The sequence below is a fragment of the Hemiscyllium ocellatum genome, chromosome 1 (genome assembly GCF_020745735.1).
Source record: "Hemiscyllium ocellatum isolate sHemOce1 chromosome 1, sHemOce1.pat.X.cur, whole genome shotgun sequence".
In the NCBI taxonomy this organism is placed as follows: Eukaryota; Metazoa; Chordata; class Chondrichthyes; order Orectolobiformes; family Hemiscylliidae; genus Hemiscyllium; species Hemiscyllium ocellatum.
The window spans coordinates 98,701,015-98,721,304 of record NC_083401.1 but is presented as its reverse complement, the minus strand read 5'-3'; the positions used below and the strand labels follow the sequence as shown (position 1 = coordinate 98,721,304).

At 38.8% G+C, this 20,290-nt stretch overlaps 1 protein-coding gene across 1 annotated transcript in view; it reads right to left on the bottom strand.

Moving 5' to 3' along the window:
- Positions 1-20,290, bottom strand: part of nfxl1 (nuclear transcription factor, X-box binding-like 1) — a 156,776-nt gene that overhangs the window by 79,891 nt on the left and 56,595 nt on the right. Inside the window, exons 11-13 of the mRNA XM_060830967.1 lie at positions 17,613-17,703; positions 9,221-9,341; positions 561-720 (exon numbers count right to left, since the gene is read on the bottom strand). Coding sequence (XP_060686950.1) covers positions 561-720; positions 9,221-9,341; positions 17,613-17,703 — 372 coding nt within the window. The remainder of the gene's footprint in view (positions 1-560; positions 721-9,220; positions 9,342-17,612; positions 17,704-20,290) is intronic.

The following is a 20,290-nucleotide window of genomic DNA, read 5'->3' as shown; positions in this document are numbered from 1 at the left end:
TAATATTGTTCCAGTAAATGTGTGGCTCTTCTACAATCCAATGCAATACAAAGTGTCAAGTATAACCTGTAACAATAAAGAACATAATAATGACAGGAAAAAATTTAAAAGAAGGAGAAAAGAACTCGCAGATGTTGCGAAAAAGGGCAGGTTTAGAATTCAGGTGAAAAAGAGATCAGTATAAAAGCTCAATTGCAACCAATTACAGAACATTTATTAGTCATCTGATTCAAAAACTAAAACACAAACACACTTAATATGCTCATTTTGCATTTGTCTGCTTGAAAAATGATACAATGATTAGTTATTCGAAAATTAAATGGATAAGTCATCTGCAAGCACAATAAAAATGAAAGCTGCACACAGAACTTCAAGTCTCATCATTTTCCCAAAGTTCTGCACCTTAAATTTTGCTTTCTCAAATGTTATTCCAAGTGTCCTACCTTCCAGAGTCTGGCCAGTAATAAAGTTCACTGAAACTCACGGAATTTTTGTTTTGTTAAAGACCAAACCAACTTTCAGCAATTCCTCAAAGTTTAGCTCTACTTAAAGATGCTTACTGAATTTGCTTGCTTGACAAGTACTTCATCATGACATGTTGCAGGACACAGATGTGCGCACTTCGCTAGCTTTTTCTGACAAGGCTGCTTGCATGGAGGGCAAGAACCAAAGTGACATCTGTGTTTTTCTCTGTTCACATGATGACATGTCGGTGGTTGCCTAGAGAGAAAAGCAATAAAACATTTCAAAAAGCTTAAATAGGATAATTTACTATTTAGTTTATTTTAAAACAAAGCACAACTGATAGATTTTCTTTGATTTGTTAAGAGATACATTGCTTCGAACTGAGTATTGAGTAAAGATTTGACAGAGGTTTGCAAAACCATGAAGGATCAGGTCATGGCAGATGGAAAGAAACAGTTCTTACTGATGAAAGGATTGAGAAGCAGAAAGAACTGATTTAAGGCGATTGACAAAAAAAAAGTCTTAGAGGAGTTTCAACCATGACTTGGATCATTATTTGAGAAAAGGAATTGGTAAGGCTGCAGAGAAAGGCTTGGGGGTAATGGGACCAGATGAGTTGCTGACATCTGGCACAGACACAATGTGTTCAATTACATCCTTCTATACTCATAACTGTTTTGAGTGCACCCTATAATATGGCATTTAATATCATGTAGTGAACATTAAGATCATACATCTTGAATGCCCCTTCTGAAATGACACCACTTTCAAGGTTACAAAGTTGAAGAGTGTAAAATTGCTGCTTTTCCTGAACTATTGCTGAAGGGTGTTTGTTACTTGATTGGCAGCTGCATGTAACTCTAGATCAATGTAATTAGAAAGAAGTAACAGGCTTATAATTTGAAAAAAAATGAATGCATACATGTGCTTCTACTTCTTCAGATTATTTAATTGTGATTTGTTACTGTTTTCTGAATACGAGATTGGAGTGAAACAGGCTATACAATTATGAATATGTCATGACATCACAATTCTTACACAGCAATTCACATTCCTTGTAACTCTTCTTTAATAAGATTGGAGGGGCCAAAATTAGCTTCCTATTTAGCTGAACAGATTTTTCTTTTCATACAGCCATATCTCTTCCATGTTTCTTCTCTTCCTGAACATACATTAACTGGTAGAATTTTTCCAGCACTTTGTTGAATAAATTCATTGAACAAAACTTTTGCATGGGTTTTCCCACAATGTAGGAGAACCTTGGATGATTATTAGGTACAAAACAAAATCAATTTCTTTGCAGAGTTAGACAATTAAATGCACCTTTAAACTCCAGGGCGTTCTTAACTGAGCACGATTAATTGATAATATTAATTGAGGCATTTGAATAGACATACGAACATTTAAATTATATGCAGAGTAACCGGTTAGACCCTCTTGCCTGCTCCATCATTAAATAAATCATGAAAATAGGTGACTATATGTCAATGATATACTTTTCTTAAATCAACTTGTTGGCACATGTTTGATACATCTGAGGAAGGTGAGACTCAAACCCAGGCCTTCTGGCTTGGAGGTAGGGATGCTACCACATGCCACAAGACCTCTTTCTCTGCAAAACAACGGCAGCTGAGAGATAGCAGATGATTATTCATTTCAAATGTATTGGAAATGTTCAATATCCATTATCAGAATTTCATTTTTCACTATGTTGATTTATCATACAGAGGTGAAACCACGAGCATGCTTGTGGGTTATATATTATCTTTAAGGGCATTATAGAACAATAGATCAGCACAGAAGAAGCAAACTTACTTATGATGTTAGTAACAAGTCCAAACCAAACGCTGGTGCGGTCACACTTGGAATATTGTGTACAGTTCTGGTCCCCATATTTTGGGAAGGATGTGGAAGCATTGGAAAAGGTGCAGAGGAGATTTACCAGGATGTTGCCCGGTCTGGAGGGAAAGGTCTTTATGAGGAAAGGCTGAGAGACTTGAACCCGTTCTCATTGGCAAGAAGGCGGCTAACAGGGGATTTGATGGAGACATACAAAATGATCAGAGGATTAGATAGGGGAGACAGTGAAAATCTTTTTCCTAGGATGGTGGTGTCAGCGTGTACGAGGGGCATAACTACAAATTGATGGGTGATAGATTTAAGATAGATGTCAGAGGCAGGTTCTTTACGCAGAGTGTGGTAAGGGCGTGGAATGCCCTACCTGCAAATATAGTCAACTCAGCCACATTAGGGAGATTTAAACAATCCTTAGATATGCACATGGATGATTTTGGGATAGTGTAGGGGGACGAGCTGAGAATAGTTCACAGGTCAGCACCGAAGGGCCTGCTCTGCACGGTATTGTTCTATGTTCCAAACCAAGGATTAAAAGGACATCTGATAAAACAAAAGGAAAAATGAATGGCATAATATTTTGAGATATAATACTAAGGCATCGTTTTCAGAGTGGGGGGGGGGGGGGGGGGGGGGGGGGGAGGGGATGACAGAGCCCTTTGTGTGCCCATCCACAGTCTTTTTCATATTATGTAGAACTCACAGCATAGAAATGGACTATTCATTCAAACACATCTGTGTCGATGCTTATGCTCCACAGGAGACATCTTTCAACTCTGGCCCTGACATTCTGATAGCCAAAACTGCTTTGTAACAGGTGATGGAGTTATGCTTTTCTATTCAATTAAATAAAAAGATGGAAAAAGAAACAGACAATGATCAAGTATACCCTTTTATACAATGCAGCAGCAAGAGATCCTACAATCTCAAGTGCATTTTATTTTAAATGGTCAATACTGGCTATGATTTCCTCCTGCGAAATTGTTATGCAAGTTACAAAGGCACGGTAATAATCAGAAGATAAACGAAACATGTACCATGGGCAGCAGAGCATCATGGATGGCTTTAATTTGCACTAGACTGGATAAACTAATGAGCACTAAAGCTGTGGAGGATGTATTTTTGGAGTGTGTCAGAGCAATATGTTGAGGAGTAAAAAATGAGGTCTGCAGATGCTGGAGATCAGAGCTGAAAATGTGTTGCTGGTTAAAGCACAGCAGGTTAGGCAGCATCCAAGGAATAGGAAATTCGACGTTTCGGGCATAAGCCCTTCATCAGGAAATGTTGAGGAGCCAACCACAGGGCATACCATACCGGACATGCAAGTATTATGTCATAAAAAAAGCTGATGATTAACAAGCTTGCTGTAATAGAGCCCTTACAGATATGACCATATTATAATAGAATTTTACATGATGGTTGAAAGTAAGGTGGCTTATTCCAAAAAGAAAAATGTAAAATTCAAATAAGGGAAATTATGAAGGCAGAGATGGACTGAAAAATACATTTAAAGGCATGAATGTACACAGATAATATATAGTTTTAACGTAATTACTACATGACTTACAGTAACCATTCATTCCTTCAAAGTGTAAAACTCAAAAAAAGGTCAGGCAACCTTGGCTAAGAAAGGTCGTTTAGGATTGCATAATATTTGAAAGGAGCCAAAAAGTTGCCAGACGTACCAGTCATCTGGAGGACTGGGAGGTTTGCAGAATTCAAAAAAGGAGGAGCAACAAACCAATAAAGAAAACAAGTTAAGAATATGAAAGCCGTTTGGCAAAAACCATAAAATGGATTGTAAAAGCTTCTATAGCTATCTCAAAATCAAATATTTGGCTAAAACAAATATTTATCCTTGACAGGCAGAATCAGAAGAATTTAAAAGGAGCAAATTACTGCAGATGCTGGATTCAGTACTGAAAACAAAACATGCATCTGACACCATGGATCTTGACCAGATGAGCCAATGGGCTGAGGAGTGGTAGATGGGAGTTTAATTTAGATAAATGCGAGGTGCTGTATTTTGGAAAAGCAAATCTTAGCAGGACTTAATGGAAAGATCCTAGGGAGTGTTGCTGAACAAGGAGACTTTGGAATGCAGGTTCATAGCTCCTTGAAAGTGGAGTTGCAGGTAGATAGGATAATGAAGAAGGTGTTTGGTATGCTTTCCTTTATCGATCAGAGTATCGAGTACAGGAGTTGGGAGGTCATGTTGCAGCTGTGCAGGACATTGGTTAGGCCACCCCATTGGAATATTGCATGCAATACTTGTCTCCTTCCTATCAGAAAGATGTTGTGAAACTTGAAAGGGTTCAGAAAAGATTTACAAGGATGTTGCCAGGGTTGGAGGATTTGAGCTATAGAGGGAGATTGAATAGGCTAGGGCTGTTTTCCCTGGACAGTTGGAGGTGGAGGGGTGACCTTATAGAAACTTATAAAATCATGTAGGGCATGAATAGGGTAATTAGATAAGGTCTTTTCCCTGGGGTGGGAGAGTCCAGAACTCGAGGGCATAGTTTTAGGGTGAGAGGGGAAAGATATAAAAGAGACCAGGGGGCAACTTTTTCATGCAGAGGATGGTACATGTATGGAATAAGCTGCCAGAGGAAGTGGTGGAAGCTAGTACAATTGCAATATTTAAAAGACATCTGCATGGGTACATATATATAGGAAGGGTTTGGAGGGATATGGGCCAGGTGCTGGCAGGTGGGACTAGATTGGGTTGGGATAGATCGGAAGAGTCTGTTTCATGCTGTACATCTCTATGATTCTATGTGCTCTCTCCCCTTCCCCCACCTTAGTGGGACTGTTTGTTCTTTCCAGTCTGGCAGCCGAACATTGTTCTGCCATTCCCACATTCTGATAATTTAATCTGAACTTTCAACATCTTTTCTCCCCAGCACTCCACCCTCAGCTCTCACAATAGTACAAATATGCTGTCCCCTCCACACTTCACGTCAGCTACACATTCTGAGCCAAAAGGCCGAGAAGCGATTTCTGAGGAAGAGTCATCTAGGTTCAAAATGTTTGCTTACTTTCTCTCCATGGATGCTACCTGACCCGCTGTGATCTCCAGTATTTTTTTTGTTTTCCGAATTTATAACGCGAATACAGAAACAGCAGAGAAGCTAAATAATTACTTTGTGTTTATTTTCACTGAGGAAGCTAGCTATCAGAAATCTCCCAAGAACCTCAGAGAATTAGAAATCCAAGTGACTAAGAAGAATGAGGAGTTGATGATTATATTGGAGAAATTAACGGGGCTGTAAGTCAATAAATTGCCAGGACCTGATGATCTACATCCAGAATTGTGAAGGAGGTGGCGATAAAGGTTCTTAATGCATTGGTAATTATTGTCCAAGATTCTACAGACTCTAGAATTATTCCAGGAGAGTGAAAGGTATCAACTGTAATCATTCTAGTTAAGAAGGAAACAAGAGAAAACCAGGAATTACAGACCAGATCTGTTAGCCTTAGAATGGAAAATCATAGAATCCTTACACTTTGAAGCAGGCTATTTGGCCCATCGAGTTCACGCCAACCCTCCAAACAGCATCCCACCCAGATCCAACCCCCACCCTCGTAATCTATATTTCCCGTGGTTCATTCACCTAACCTGCACATCTTGGACACTATGAGCAATTCTTGCATGGCCAATCGACATAACATGCACATCTTTGGACTTTGAAAGGAAAGTGGAGCATACAGGAAAAATGTGCAAACTCCACACAAAGTCACCTGAGGTTGGAATTGAACCCTGGTGCTGTGAGGCAGCAGTGTTAACCACTAAGCCGCTATGCTGCCCCCAAATAATATAATCTATTACAAAGAATGGGATAAATAGACACCTGATCGATACGGATTTGATTGGGCATAATCAGCATGGCTTTGTGAAGTTCTGTTTGATGAACTTGGAGGTTTTTTTTGAAGATGTTATAGTAAAATTGAGAAAGGAGAGCCAATGGATGTGGTATACTTACATTTGATGAATACTTTTGATAAAGTTCCCCATAGGAGGCTGGTTAAAAAGATTAAAGCACATGGGATAGTGGATAATGTACTAGCATGGATTAATGTTTGGCTAAAAGACAAAAACAAAGAGTAGGAATAAATGGTCATTCTCACATTGGCAGGCTGTGATGATTGGGGATCACAAGGATCAGTACTTGAACCCCAATTTTTCACATATCACAATGATTTGGGGTTGGGGAATAAATGCAATATTCCTAAATTTGCAGATGATACAAAATTAAGTCGGAGTGTGTGTTGTGAGTAAGATGCAATATGGCCTTAGGAGGAATTGGACAACTTCGTGAATGCGCTGGAAAATACAGATGGAGTATAATGCAGAAAAAAGTGAGAGGCTATCAATGGGAGAAACAGATGTGTCAAGCATGTTAACAGTAAGAGCTTGGAAAGTGTAGTTGGACAAAGTGACCTAGGAAGCCTTGTTGGTAAGTCACTAAAGATAATATACAGGTGCAGCAAGCTATTAGGAAGGCTAATGGAGTGTTTGCCCTGTACCGTAAGAGGATTTAAGTACAACAGAAGTGAAATCCTGTTTCAATTTTTTAAAGGAACTTGGTTACACCGTGTATGGAGTATTTGTGCAGTTTTGTTCTTATCTCAGGAAAGATACCTATTGCTCATGTCAGTCAGCTGTTTAAGGGTGAAATAGGAATATCAGTGAATTACAGACTAGACAGCCTAACATTTGCAGTGAGGAAATTGTTGGAGTTTATAATCAAGGATGGGCAACCGAACACCTCAGAAATGTTCAGGTAATCAGGGAGAGCCAGCACGGAATTATGACAGGTTAATCATGCCTGACAAACCTCTAAGAGGTAACTAAGGTAGTGGACAGGGGAATGTCTATGGGTTTTGATGAAGTGCCACATAAGGTATTGTTAACAAATGTAGGAGCCCACAGAACAGAGGGCAAATTACTGACATGACAGTTAATTCAGTGGCAGGTGACAGAAAGTAAGGATAATAGGTAAGTACTCAAATTGGCAGGACGTAATTAGTGGTGCCCCACAACCATCCATGTTAGGGCATTAATTAGTCCCAATATTTACTGATGACTTGGATAATCGCATAGAAAAGTCATCTATCCAAATTTGCTGATGACACAAAGCTAGGCAGCACTATAGATAATGCAGATGATAGGATAAAATTACAAAGGAATATTGGTAGAGTAGGTGAATGGGCAAACCTGTGGCAGATGGTGTTCAATGAAAGTAATTGTGAGATTATCTATTTTGTACCCAAAAAGGATAGATGAGGGTACTTTAAGTGGTATGAAGTTAAATATGCTGGTTTTCCAAACAGACCTCAGGCTTCAGGTACATAGATCCTTAAAATATCACGAACAAGCACAGAAAATAATCTAGGCAGTTAATGGAATACTGGCCTTTCGAGGAGTGGAATGTAAGGATGCAGAAGTTATGCTGCAACCATTCAAAACTCTGGTTAGATTTCACATAGAGTACTCAGAGCAGAAATGGACACCACAATTAGGAAGAAGCTGAAAATGTGTTGCTGGTTAAAGCAACACATTTTCAGCGTGATCTCCAGCATCTGCAGACCTCATTTTTTACCACAATTAGGAAGGATAGATTAGGAGGGACGACAGCATAAGTTTAGGAAAATCATATCTGGACTTTAGGCCTTACATTACAATGACAGAGTATACAAATTAGGTCCGTTTTCGCCAGAATTTAGAAGATTAAGGAGTGATCTGATTGAAGACTTCACAATATTAACAGGGCTAGATAAAGATAAACTATTGCCACCAGTTAATGAATCGAGAACTTGGGGGCATTATCTAGAAGTTAGTGCAAGACCAATCAGGAGAGATGTTAGTAAGCAATTCTACACACAGAGGGTGGTCGAAGTTTGGAACGCACAAATGGCAGTGGATGCTTGATCAGTTGTTAATGTTAAATCTGAAATAGATAAAATTTTGTTCAGAAAGGATATTAAGGGATAAGGGCCAAAGGCAAAAAAGTGTATCAAATTAAGCCACAGATCAAGCATGGTATCACTGAATGGCAACAGAAGCATCAGGGGCTGAATGGGCTACTCTTGTTCCTATGTCCCTATTGCATAGATGGAATGCAACAGAGTTTCACCAGACTTGTTCCCAGATCGGTTTAACTGTTTAATGAAGAGAGATTGGGAAAATTGAGTTTGTATTTGCTAAAGTTTCAAAGAATGAGAGATAATCACTTATGAGGAGGCATTGGCCAAGTGGTATTATCACTAGATTATTAATCCAGAAAGGCAGTAATCCTTGTTGACCCAGGTTCAAATCCCATCACTGCATAAGTTAAGATTTGAATTCAGTAAAGAATCTGGAAGTAAGAATCTACTGATGACCATAAAATTGTTGCCACTGTAGAAAAAAATATCTGATTTACCAATTTCCCTGAAGGAAGGAAATCTGCCATCTTTACCTGGTCTGGCCTACATGTGACCCAGATCCACAGTAATGTGGTTAACTATTAATTGCATTTTGAAAAGGCATGATAAGTCACCCAATTGCTGTGCAGTTAGAGATGTTCAACAAATCACAGCTTAGCCAGCAAAGCCCACATCTCATGAACAAATCAAACATAATCACAGCAATTCTTGCTCAGGAAGTGTAAGAGCTGAGGTATGAATTGTTAGCCAACTGCACTACACCACAGATATCCAAATTTAATATAATCTACACAACTCTCTCAAAATTTACTAACATGACTGACTTACTGCAGCAGCACAACACAGTTATTCTGTGTGATGACATGATTTAAATATGCATCTTAAACAAGTCAGAACAAATGTAATTTCCAGAATATTTCCAGAGATCACAGAAGGCTGAATTGCAGATAGAATTATAAAAATGTGTACTGACCTGCAGAGCTCTTTGCACCTTGGAGGTTTGGTACTACGTTCTCTGCCGCAAGGTACAACTAGAACAGTTGCATCACAATTACATTTCATTTCTATAGTCTCTGGACATGGGTAGCACGCACCTAGTAATTTCAATAAAAATACTTAAAACACAATTCATTCATGGGTAAACAACTGAAACACATGGCAAATTAAAGTACATATTCCAACTTAACATAAAATCAACTTGGTTTGGAAACAGACACTGCCTCATTCTTTCTGACTCTCCAGTCTCATCACCGATGCCAGTTAAATCAAGACTGGAATTGTTCTCGTTCCTTTCAAATTCAATGAAATATAAAAGCTTGTTAAAGCAATGAGTTTGTTAAAAGTATAGTCACTCTTGCAATGTAAGAAAGCTGTTACAATGCAATAATTAGTATGTTTACATTTCTACCCACCAAACAAGCACCAATTAGAATTTTCCATTGGCTTTGAGAAATTATATTAAAAATGGAACAACTTAAAGTCAAAAACGAGCTTATCACAGTTTCTGAAATTGTTCCCGGTGAAGGAGCACTGATCCAAAGCTTAAAACATTATGAAGGATCACCCTGGTGTTTAGCAACATTTATGGATGACCACAGGGTTTTTCTCTCTGATGGACTTGTGATAGTAGCATGAAGAGATGGCTGGGGGGATAGGAATTGGCACCCTTGCTCTGACAACAATGGCTTTTTCAGGTATATCAGAAGTGTGGTATTAGGTGATTTATTTTTAAAATGTAACTTTGTCTGTTTTTCATTGCTGTCCATAAAGTCTTCACAAATCTCACATATTGATATGCTCATATTTTCAAAAAATACAAGGAATTTACAACATTTTGCTCACTTGCAAAATCATAGTCATAATGCCTTTAATGTCTTGAAATTTACTGATCTGTTTTGAACATATTCAATGACTGAAACTCCATTGCCCTCTGGGTTAGAAACTGCCAAAAATTCACCAATCTTCATGTCAGCTATAAGTGGCCTCTCTTTTATTTTGAAACTGCCTCAAAATTCTGAAGTCACCCCACCCAGAAGAAACATCCTTCCTGTATCTCTGTGGCTTCAGTGAGGTCTACCTGGCTTATATAAGATCACCTTTCTTTCATCTGAACTATAAACATGCATCCAGTCTACACAAATCTCCACAGAGGTCCAAGGAGACAATGAGAACTGCAGACGTTGGAAAGTTAGAGTCGATAAAGTATGGAGCTGGAAAAAGCACAGCAGCATCAAAGGAGCAGGAAAGTTGACGTTTTGGGTCAGGATCCTTCGTCAGGACCATGATTGGTGGGGGGTGTGGGGGTGGGGGGGGGGAAAGAGAAAGAGGGCGGAGAAGTAACTGGAGGGAGGGGTGGGGCTGGGGGAAAGGTAGGTGGGATGGCAATAGGTGAATGCAGTTAGAAGACGATTGTGGTTGGTCAGTGGGAAGGATGAAACGGAAAAGGTGGGAAGGAAGATGGACAGGTTAGATCAGCTCAAGAGGGTGGGGTGGAACGGGAGGGTTGGACCTGAGATGAGGTTGGGGTGGGAGGCTGAGAAGATTTGGAAACTGGTGAATTCTATGTTGAGGCCATATGGTTGTAAGCTCCCTACACGGAAAAGTGTTCTTCCTCCAGTTTGCACATGGCCTTATTTTCAAAATAAAATTCCACCATCTGCCATGACTGGATTCAAACCCAGATACCCAGAACATTTGCTGTGTCTCTGGATTAACAGTCAAGCGATAATACTGTCGGGGCCACTGCCTCCCCAAAGTGATAAAGCTGCATATGTTAGAATCTTGGATCTTAGGATAAGACAGTATTTAATCTATAAACGAGACTTCTTTATTCTCATACTTCGACATTTTCTAGCTACAAAAGGGAAAGCAGGTAGTCTGTAGAAGGTGGAAGATCATATCTTGACACTTGAAATTATGATACTTTAAAGAAATACAGCTGAATCCCATATTATAGAAGGGCTTAATCAAATGAGAAAACGTTCATGAAATTTATATAAGTCTGTTCTCATGTGGTCAGAAAGTCTTGACAATTGTAAACATGAAATTTAATAAACATTGCGATAATAAAATTTGTTAGAACTAAGTAACATTTCTTACTTTTATTGGGAATAATAGAGGTCACTGGCAAAAATAATTCAGATTAAATTCATGAAAAGCCCTACAGAGACCTGCTGTGGAGATGGCATACAGGAAGTGATGCTTGTATGCAAGCTATGCAGCATGCGGTATCTAGGAGTCAACTGTTGCAAGTGTTTCCAAAATCAATGGACATATACAATCATTTCATATGTTTGTAAACATAGAAATTTCCTGGCCATATAAATACAGCAAGTTTATCTAAAGTTTATGATCCTGTTCTTGTTTAATGTCAGTGGACCAATGTGACATGAGGTTAGTATGATTGGCGAATGGATGTGCAAGCAGTACCTCCTTACTGACTTTACGAACAGTTATTAGAAACCAAAAAGTGGACTTTGTTCTGTGAATATTGAAAGGACATTCCGGTTGTAGCTGAGATGCTCATTGGGTAGCTTTAGTTGTGCTCATGCAAAGCTGGGAAAAGCACTTGGTTTGAGGTTTCTGCAGACCAAAGAAATACATAAAATGATGTAATCTTATTGGAGCAGTGGAGTAACATGAGTAAGTCATGCAGAGAAAGAGGGAAAGGAGCCTCTGCAAGGAGAAAGTAGGATGCTGTCCTGTGTACCAGTCTCTGTGCCATCCACCAATATTAGAGAGCAATATCACAAGGGTTACAAGTCTGTCAGTATGCAGTTGGTGCGTGCCCCAGTCAGTCAGTCATCACTATGAATGTCTGATGTCCTGAGAGTACCCTCAAAACATTTATTTTATGACTGTTGCTTTCTGTCTTCAGGCCTCCAAGATTCTCTATAGGATAGTTGCTCAGTGACCAGGGATATTCCTACACTATGACTGACAACCCCTAAGTTTGGAACGAAGTGTCCCTAGCAAAGTCACACTGAGCAGTGTAGACAGGTTAATGTTGTGTAAGTATTGCTTGATGGCATTTCCAAAGAACCTTCCATCACTCTGCTGATGATCAAGAGGACATTGACAAGTGACAATTAATCAGTTTGGAATTGCCCACCTTTAATGGAGAAGACAAATTTGGGGAATGTTTATGCTGGGAGATGGCAGTGATGTAGCTGTAGCGAAAAAGTTTGGCTAAGGACGGGGAAGCATAGAAACACAGAAAATAGCAGCAGCAGCAGTAGGACTTCTGGCCCTTCAAGTTTGCTCTGCCATTCCTATGACCTTGGTGATCATCCAACTCAATGCACGTTTCCATGTTTCTCCCCATATCCTCTGATGTGGTTAGTTCTGAAGCAAAAGCACTTTAACTAGCAATCTGTGTGGGCCCATAAGCTATTTTTGATATTATGAAAGCACCCGGTGCTTTTAACGATTTCTTGGTATGAAATGAAACGTCTGGCATCTGTCATGCTGGGGTCCTCAAAAAGAGGCTGAGATGGATTGTTCACTTTATACTTCTGGCTCAAGATTATGTGGGTTCTTCAGCTTCATTTTTCTTTTTGTACAATGTGCTGGGCTCCCCCAACTTTGTGGATGAGAACATTTGTGCTTCTCTTCCTCCAGTTAGAATTTTAATGATCTACCTTGTGGCTCTTCCTAGTTTAATTATCCACTACCATTCACAATTCGAAACAGCAAGAGTGCAAGGCTTCGATCCTATCCGTTGTCTGTGGGAATTCTTAATTGATTCCCAGTCATTGTATTACATAACAATGTACCTTTGCAAGGCATTATATATGTTTTTGAAGTACATTATAAAATACAACAAATGAAAAAAAGTTTCATATCATTCAGGTTAGATCTAATAAACAACATTGAAACAGCAAAGGCTTTTGTGAATTATGATTTTAATACAAAGAAGCCTTTACATTAAATTTCATAGTTCTATAATTCCTATGACAATAGGACAAATTCTGCATAACATCTCTATTTTGCTTTATTAAATTTAGTTAACGCTAGTGACCTTTACACTAAATTTCTCATTTCTAAACATGCTCTTTTTTTCATCCATTTTCTTCAATCAGATTGCAAGGAGAGAAAGAGGTTATTTCTTATGAAAAACCACCTTGTACTGTCTTGGTACAAGTGATCTTTGCATAAATTAGATGTTGGTAAATGGCACGCACAGTAAATGTTGGAGAAGGACAATTTTATGCTGAATAAAAATGTTAAGTTTAATGAAATGATTTTGTTTGGCAGTTATCCCTTTTAATCTTATAATAAATCTGACATTTTCAATTTGCTATTGTGGAAATTGAAGATTAATTTAATGATTCTGGTCGGAGTTGTGCTGAGAGTTGGGGTTGTCAATCTGTATCTGACTCTCACCCCTTTAAACGCTTCCCATTACTAATGTTGAATCAGTAATAGTTAAATATAATATACAAGTCTGTAATACTTCTTACAGTGAGTTAGCTGTAACAAAGTAACTTCACCTTTACTTCCCCTCTATATCAATTTTTTTTGTGCCATTATTATGAGGAAACCCAACTTAGCCTGGGTGTTTTTTGGATTCTTTCACCTCAGTCAAATAATAGGGAAGGGAAGATAGGCATTCTTTTCAGATAGAATTTATTTAGCCCCACTATTGGTTATAATCTTTGAAGGAGCACCATATATATTTTTGTACTATTTAAAAAATCTTTAATCAAGGTGTATAAACTAAGCAGCTAACATGCAGATGTTCACTTGTTCTTGACAAAATTGTTTAAAACATTTTTATTTTTGCCACCCTTTTCTGGCACTCTCTTTTCTGTTCATCAGAACTAGGTATGTTTGTTGTGTTTATCTGCATAACAATTGTTGTGGTTCTGTTCGCCGAGCTGGAAGTTTTTGTTGCAAACGTTTCGTCCCCTGGCCAGGAGACATCATCAGTGCTCTGGAGCCTCCTGCGAAGCGCTTCTTTGATGTTTCTTCCGGTATTTATAGTGGTCTGTCCTTGCCGCTTCCGGGTGTCAGTTTCAGCTGTCCACTGTAGTGGTTGGTATATTGGGTCCAGGTCAATGTGTTTGTTGATGGAGTTTGTGGATGAATGCCATGCCACTACAGCGGACAGCTGAAACTGACACCCGGAAGCGGCAAGGACAGACCACTATAAATACCGGAAGAAACATCAAAGAAGCGCTTCGCAGGAGGCTCCAGAGCACTGATGATGTCTCCTAGCCAGGGGACGAAACGTTTGCAACAAAAACTTCCAGCTCGGCGAACAGAACCACAACAACGAGCACCCGAGCTACAAATCTTCGCACAAACCTTGAACTGCATAACAATTAATTAGCAATAATACTGTGGTAGACTAATTCCTGGAATTTGCAGAAGACTGTTTCTTCAACCAAAATGTTAAGAAACTTGGGAACACAGGTTATCCTAGATTTGGCTTTGTGTAATATGAAGGAGTTAATTAATAATCTTGGTGCAAGAGGTGCTTTAAGGAAGTGTGAAAGTAACATAAGAGAGTGAAGTCCAGTTGCAAACGAGGGCCCAAAGTCTAAATGAAGGAAACTACAAAAGGTCATCAGGGGTCTGTTGGCTACAATGAACTGGGTAACCTCATTCAAAGGCATGACAGAGAATAGACAATGGTTAATATTATAAGGAATGAGTGCAGGCATTGCACCAGTTCTACATTCCTCTCAAGGAAAAGAAGAAACACAAATTGGGTGCCTGATGAAATGTCTACTCTGACTGCAGGAGTGCTACTCTAAAGCACTCAAAACATTTGTCAACACCCAAAACAAAGCAGCCTGATAGATCGGTATGTTATCTATTATTTTAAACATTTATGCACTGCACTGACGCACCATCTACAATATGCACTGTAGAAACTTCCCAAAGCTTTTTCAACAATATTTCGGAAACCCAGGATCTGTACCACCAATGAGGATAATGGCAGCACAACCATAGAAATACATGGCATGCATATTCCCCTCCAAGTTGCACATAATCCTACCTGAAACATATTGCCATTATGACATTATCATAGTTAGGATCTTGAACGCTTGTGATTGGAACCAGATGAGATGGACTGCAGTGGCTCAAGAAGTCAGTTACCATGACCTTCCCAGGGCAATTGGAAATGGCAATAAAAACTCGCCTTGCTAGCACTACAAGTATATATATTTTAAAAGTTATTCTGCTTTATGTTATCTGCTAATCTATATTTATGCTCCCTTTGCCTCTTTCATTGTCCCATCTATTTATATTCAGCTTGCTCGTTTCCTTAATTATGATCTTGAGATTTGTCAAAAGCCCCTTTTTTGTGGTGTCATTTTAATCTCTATATCTTTAATCAGCCAGGGAATTTCAACTCTGGATGCCCTACAATCGCTGCATGTGGGAATATGCTAAGCTCAATTAGATTTTCTTTGAAAATCTCAGTTACCAATATGTTGGCCTTTATTGCAAGAAGATTTGAATACAACAGCAAAGATGTGTTGCTGCATTTGCATAGCCATAGTGAGATTACAACTGTGCAGGGAACAAGAAGTATACTTTTAAATACTTCTATTAAAATTTGTCACTTGTGTATCTCATTTTTATGCAATGAAATTGTTTTGCTATGCCATGAAGATAACATTAGTCTGAAAAAAACATCAGTAAAGAAAAGTTTCATTCAAATCAATCTTTAAGTAAGAGTTGTATTTAATATTGCTTTAGCCAGTTGTTTTTAATTAGTTTCAGTTCACATGGAATGAAAAGAATGCATAGCAATCACGATGGAACACCACCATGCAGAATGTAATGCAGTCATGATAACCTTGTTGTTTCTGCATCATGAGCCAAATCTATTTGCAAAGTACAAATTATATCCCATGTACATCAGGAAAAGAAACACATACCTTTTATGTTTGTAGAGAATGCAGTTTCTTTTGAAAAATTTGGATATCGAGCTTTATAAGCCCAACCCAAGTAAAATCAAGCACCTAAGTTACGGTCAATTTGAGACTTATTATTAACATGAATGGGAATTAAAAGGTGGATTTTAAAAGTTTATGCAAAAATCAATGACTTCCATCCCAAATTGTTTGTACGCAAGACGACCTTGTGTTTTTCAGTGTCATTTTTTAGTACAAATGTTTAAATATTAATTCTATTTCTCAGTAAATGAGACTGATGTTTTCTTAAAGTATGCAGGGTTTTGTGCAGAAGACAGTGCAAAATCTAAATAGGATTAAGCTATTCAGTCTCTCAAATCTGTTCTGCTTTTCCATTTGGCTTAGTGGGCGGCACGGTGGCACAGTGGTTAGCACTGCTGCCTCACAGCGCCTGTAGACCCGGGTTCAATTCCCAACTCAGGCGACTGACTGTGTGGAGTTTGCACATTCTCCCCGTGTCTGCGTGGGTTTCCTCCGGGTGCTCCGGTTTCCTCCCACAGTCCAAAGATGTGCAGGTCAGGTGAATTGGCCAAGCTAAATTGCCCATAGTGTTAGGTAAGGGGTAAATGTAGGGGTATGGGTGGGTTGCGCTTCGGCAGGTCGGTGTGGACTTGTTGGGCCGAAGGGCCTGTTTCCACACTAAGTACAATCTAATCTATAATTGATTGTAACTAAAAATCCTTTCATATCATATCCCTGATATGATAATCGTATCATATCCCTTGCAACTCTTACTTACCACAAATCTTTGATGCTTGAAAATTTGAACTCACCCACAGCCAAAACCCTTTTGAAAAGTAAGCTCCATATTTCTACTATTCTTGTGTGAAATTCATTCTTGAGTGATCAAGCTGCAGTCGTTGTGGATTCACGCGCATAGGAAACTATATTTCAGTACATATCCATGAAATCCCTCAACTATTTTAAATACCTTAACTAAATCATGCCAAAAGTGTTTAAATGCAAAGGAGTGAAAAGTTTATTTAATAACTTTACATTTTAATCCATTTATTTCCAACTTTATTCTGGTAAATTTGCAATATGTATCAGCCATCTAAGACAATAACAGTCCACCAGTCACCAACCATATTTATGATAAAAACAAAGTGAGGCTAGAAATTTTTTTTAATTAAATGCAGAGAATTCTAAGGTCTGGAAATGCCCATTGGAAGCAAACTCCATCATGATTGCTACAAGGAACTTGGACAAAAATCTGTAAGAAATATTTAAAATATTACAGGGAATGAGCAATCGAGTGTGACTAAGGTAGCTAGTTCCTATAGGACAGCTAGCACTGTTAGGATAAACAGCCTCCTTCTGTGACGTGAAATTCTGTTATTAACCTAAAACCTGGAATATTATGAAAGTTGTTTTCTTTTTCATTGTGCAATATTACAATAAAACTAAACTGCATTTCAAAAGAATAAAAATTACCTCTGTGACATGCTGATGGGCATTTGTGGTTTCTACAACCAAGAGTTCGACCACAGTTTTGATCACATGGAGGACAATTCCCAGAACAGCACTAAAAACAAAGAATGGAAGAGATTTACAGCAGTGAAAACCATCATTTCAGAAGAACAAATGCTGAAATTTGAGATTAATTGAAAATGGACAAATTACTTTGCTGGCTTCTAATACAATCCCTTACAATTCTTAGCTTTAACTTAATTACTTTACCATAAAAGCATGAACCCACACAGCTGAAAGCACCAAAACTGGTGGTGTAGCATAACCCTAAGGAGTATATTAGTGCCTGATCAATCTGATACTTCTATTGTTTTTTTCTCCAATTTGTTTACAGAATTCTTTTGATACCAGAATAGCATACAACAATAAATTTTAAAATGCCGAAGAGCCCAAAGACAAAGTGGGTGAAGAATAGCTACTAGCAATTGCTACAAGACGGAACTACAGGAAATAAATGGGAGCAAGGATTACAATTGTTAATGTGTTGGCATCACTATGCATCAAAAACTGGTTGTCCAGCTGAGTTAACAGACCTAGTTGACTGGACAGCTGGTTTGTTTCCCACACTAGGTGAGGTTACTGTGAAGGATTCTCCTTCTCAACCTCTCCCCTCACGAAAGGCATGGTGGCCCACAAGTTAATCCACTACCAGTTGTCTCTCCTTGATGAGAGAGCAGTCCTGTGGACTGACAAAACCATGGCAACCTTACCTTACCTTTATTCATAATTCTGCTATTCCCACCGGAGATGCATCTTCCGTGTCTTTCCGGCATTACATAGAGATTAAACTTCAGAAGTACAAAATCAAGACATCAATGATTATGGAAAACGCTACAACAGCACAAGTCTAACTTCCTTCTCTGCATGCTCCATCACCACTCTCTTTGGCCTAGCACCATCTATTCTTCTCATTTAATCTTTCCAGTTTTTCAAACTATCAGAGCTTCACGTAATAAAAACCAAAAGAACTGGTTTACCAAAGAAAACCAGAAACAAAAATAGAAGTTGCCAGAAAAGTTCAGCAGTCTGACAGTGTCTAAAAGAAATCAGAGTTAATGTTTCAGGTCCGGTGGCCCTTCCTCAAAACTAATGGTAGCTAGGAAAATGTTGGTATGTATGCAGAAGATGGGTTGGAGGGAGGGAGTAAGGAATAAATGATAGGTGGGGATGGAGCCCAAAGAGAGAAAAGAACAGTTGGACAGACAAAGGAGTAGATAACAATCTAGCTAGGAGAATGAACAGCTGTTAATGGAAACTGTTCATGGCTAACAACAGGCAGTGAGTAATGGCAGACTACGTGATAACAAGGCCTGGTGAGTGGCATTGGGGGCGAGGTCTTGGGAGAGTTCAGACCCTAAAATTATTGAACTTGATATTGAGTCCAGAGGGCTGCAGGCTTTCCAAGTGGAAAATGAGGTGCTGTTCTTCCAGCTTATGTTGAGCTTTGCTGGAACACTGCAGCAAGCCTGAGACATGTTTCCATTCCAGTTGCACATAATCTCTTACTAGTCAGTTCCGAAGAGTCATTGATTAAAAACCTCAACTGTTTCCCCATCCACAAATGCAGTCTGCCCTGACTATTTCAAAAAGTGTGTTTTAACTTCAGATTTCACTTGCAGCATTTTGTGTTTACACCAGCATTAACTTCACAGCCACTTTGCTGCCAGGCACATCTACATGGTAAAGTTTATTCTTTTCTCCTTCGGGAATTTCAAGGCTGTCTCTTTCACTTTATGCGTTTTTGTTCTTTTAAAATTTCCCTTTACATATTTGATTAAGTATTTACAAAATCAATTTCACATCCACATCTCCATCCTTGGCAAAAGCATTCAGTTGATACTACCCATCCTCTCCATACTGACATTCATGACAGTTTCAGTGTCGTTTATCAATTTAAAAGTTGCCAACTTTCTGGTTCTAATCGTTTCCATCTTCAGAATGGACATCCAATCTTTCTATTTCCTACTAGAACATCCTTGAATAAATTTCCATCCACTACCACCCTATTCTGTTTTGTTGAAATTCACCTTATATTGAATAACTTATCCTTCAACTTCCCTCACTTCCTCCAAAAAAAAAAGTGTTCCTTTAAACACTTTAATGGGGCCCAGATGTGTCTACACTTTGTGAGAGATACAGGAAACTTTCCTCAACTCAGTCCTGATCAAGCCTCACTTACTCTTTTTTTTCACCATTTTGATGGCTGCATTGGGCTGTTTTTCTGGTCTTGTCCTGAACTGGAAAATTTCATTAACTTCGCTTCCAATTTCCAACCTTCTCTTTCCAAACTCTTTCTCAATTTCCTTATCCCTATTGCTCATGCCAAATATCCATAAGTTCATGAATTCCTACAGTTATCTTGACTACACTTTCTCATACCCTTTTTCCTGCAACAATTCCATTCCAATTCCCCAGTCGACCTGTCACATCTGTTATGATAATTAAAACTTCCATTTCTGATGCATCCTTTTTTCTCAACCAAGATCCACAGTGGTTTGCCTAGCCTCTATCCAGTTGGTCATTCTCTGCCATTTTCAGGTATCCAATAAAACGTTACCAAGCATATCTTTCTCCATTGTTCCAAGGCACCCTGGTTCACTCTTCAATTATCCCAACATCCTCAAACTTTTGCATGCCAGCTT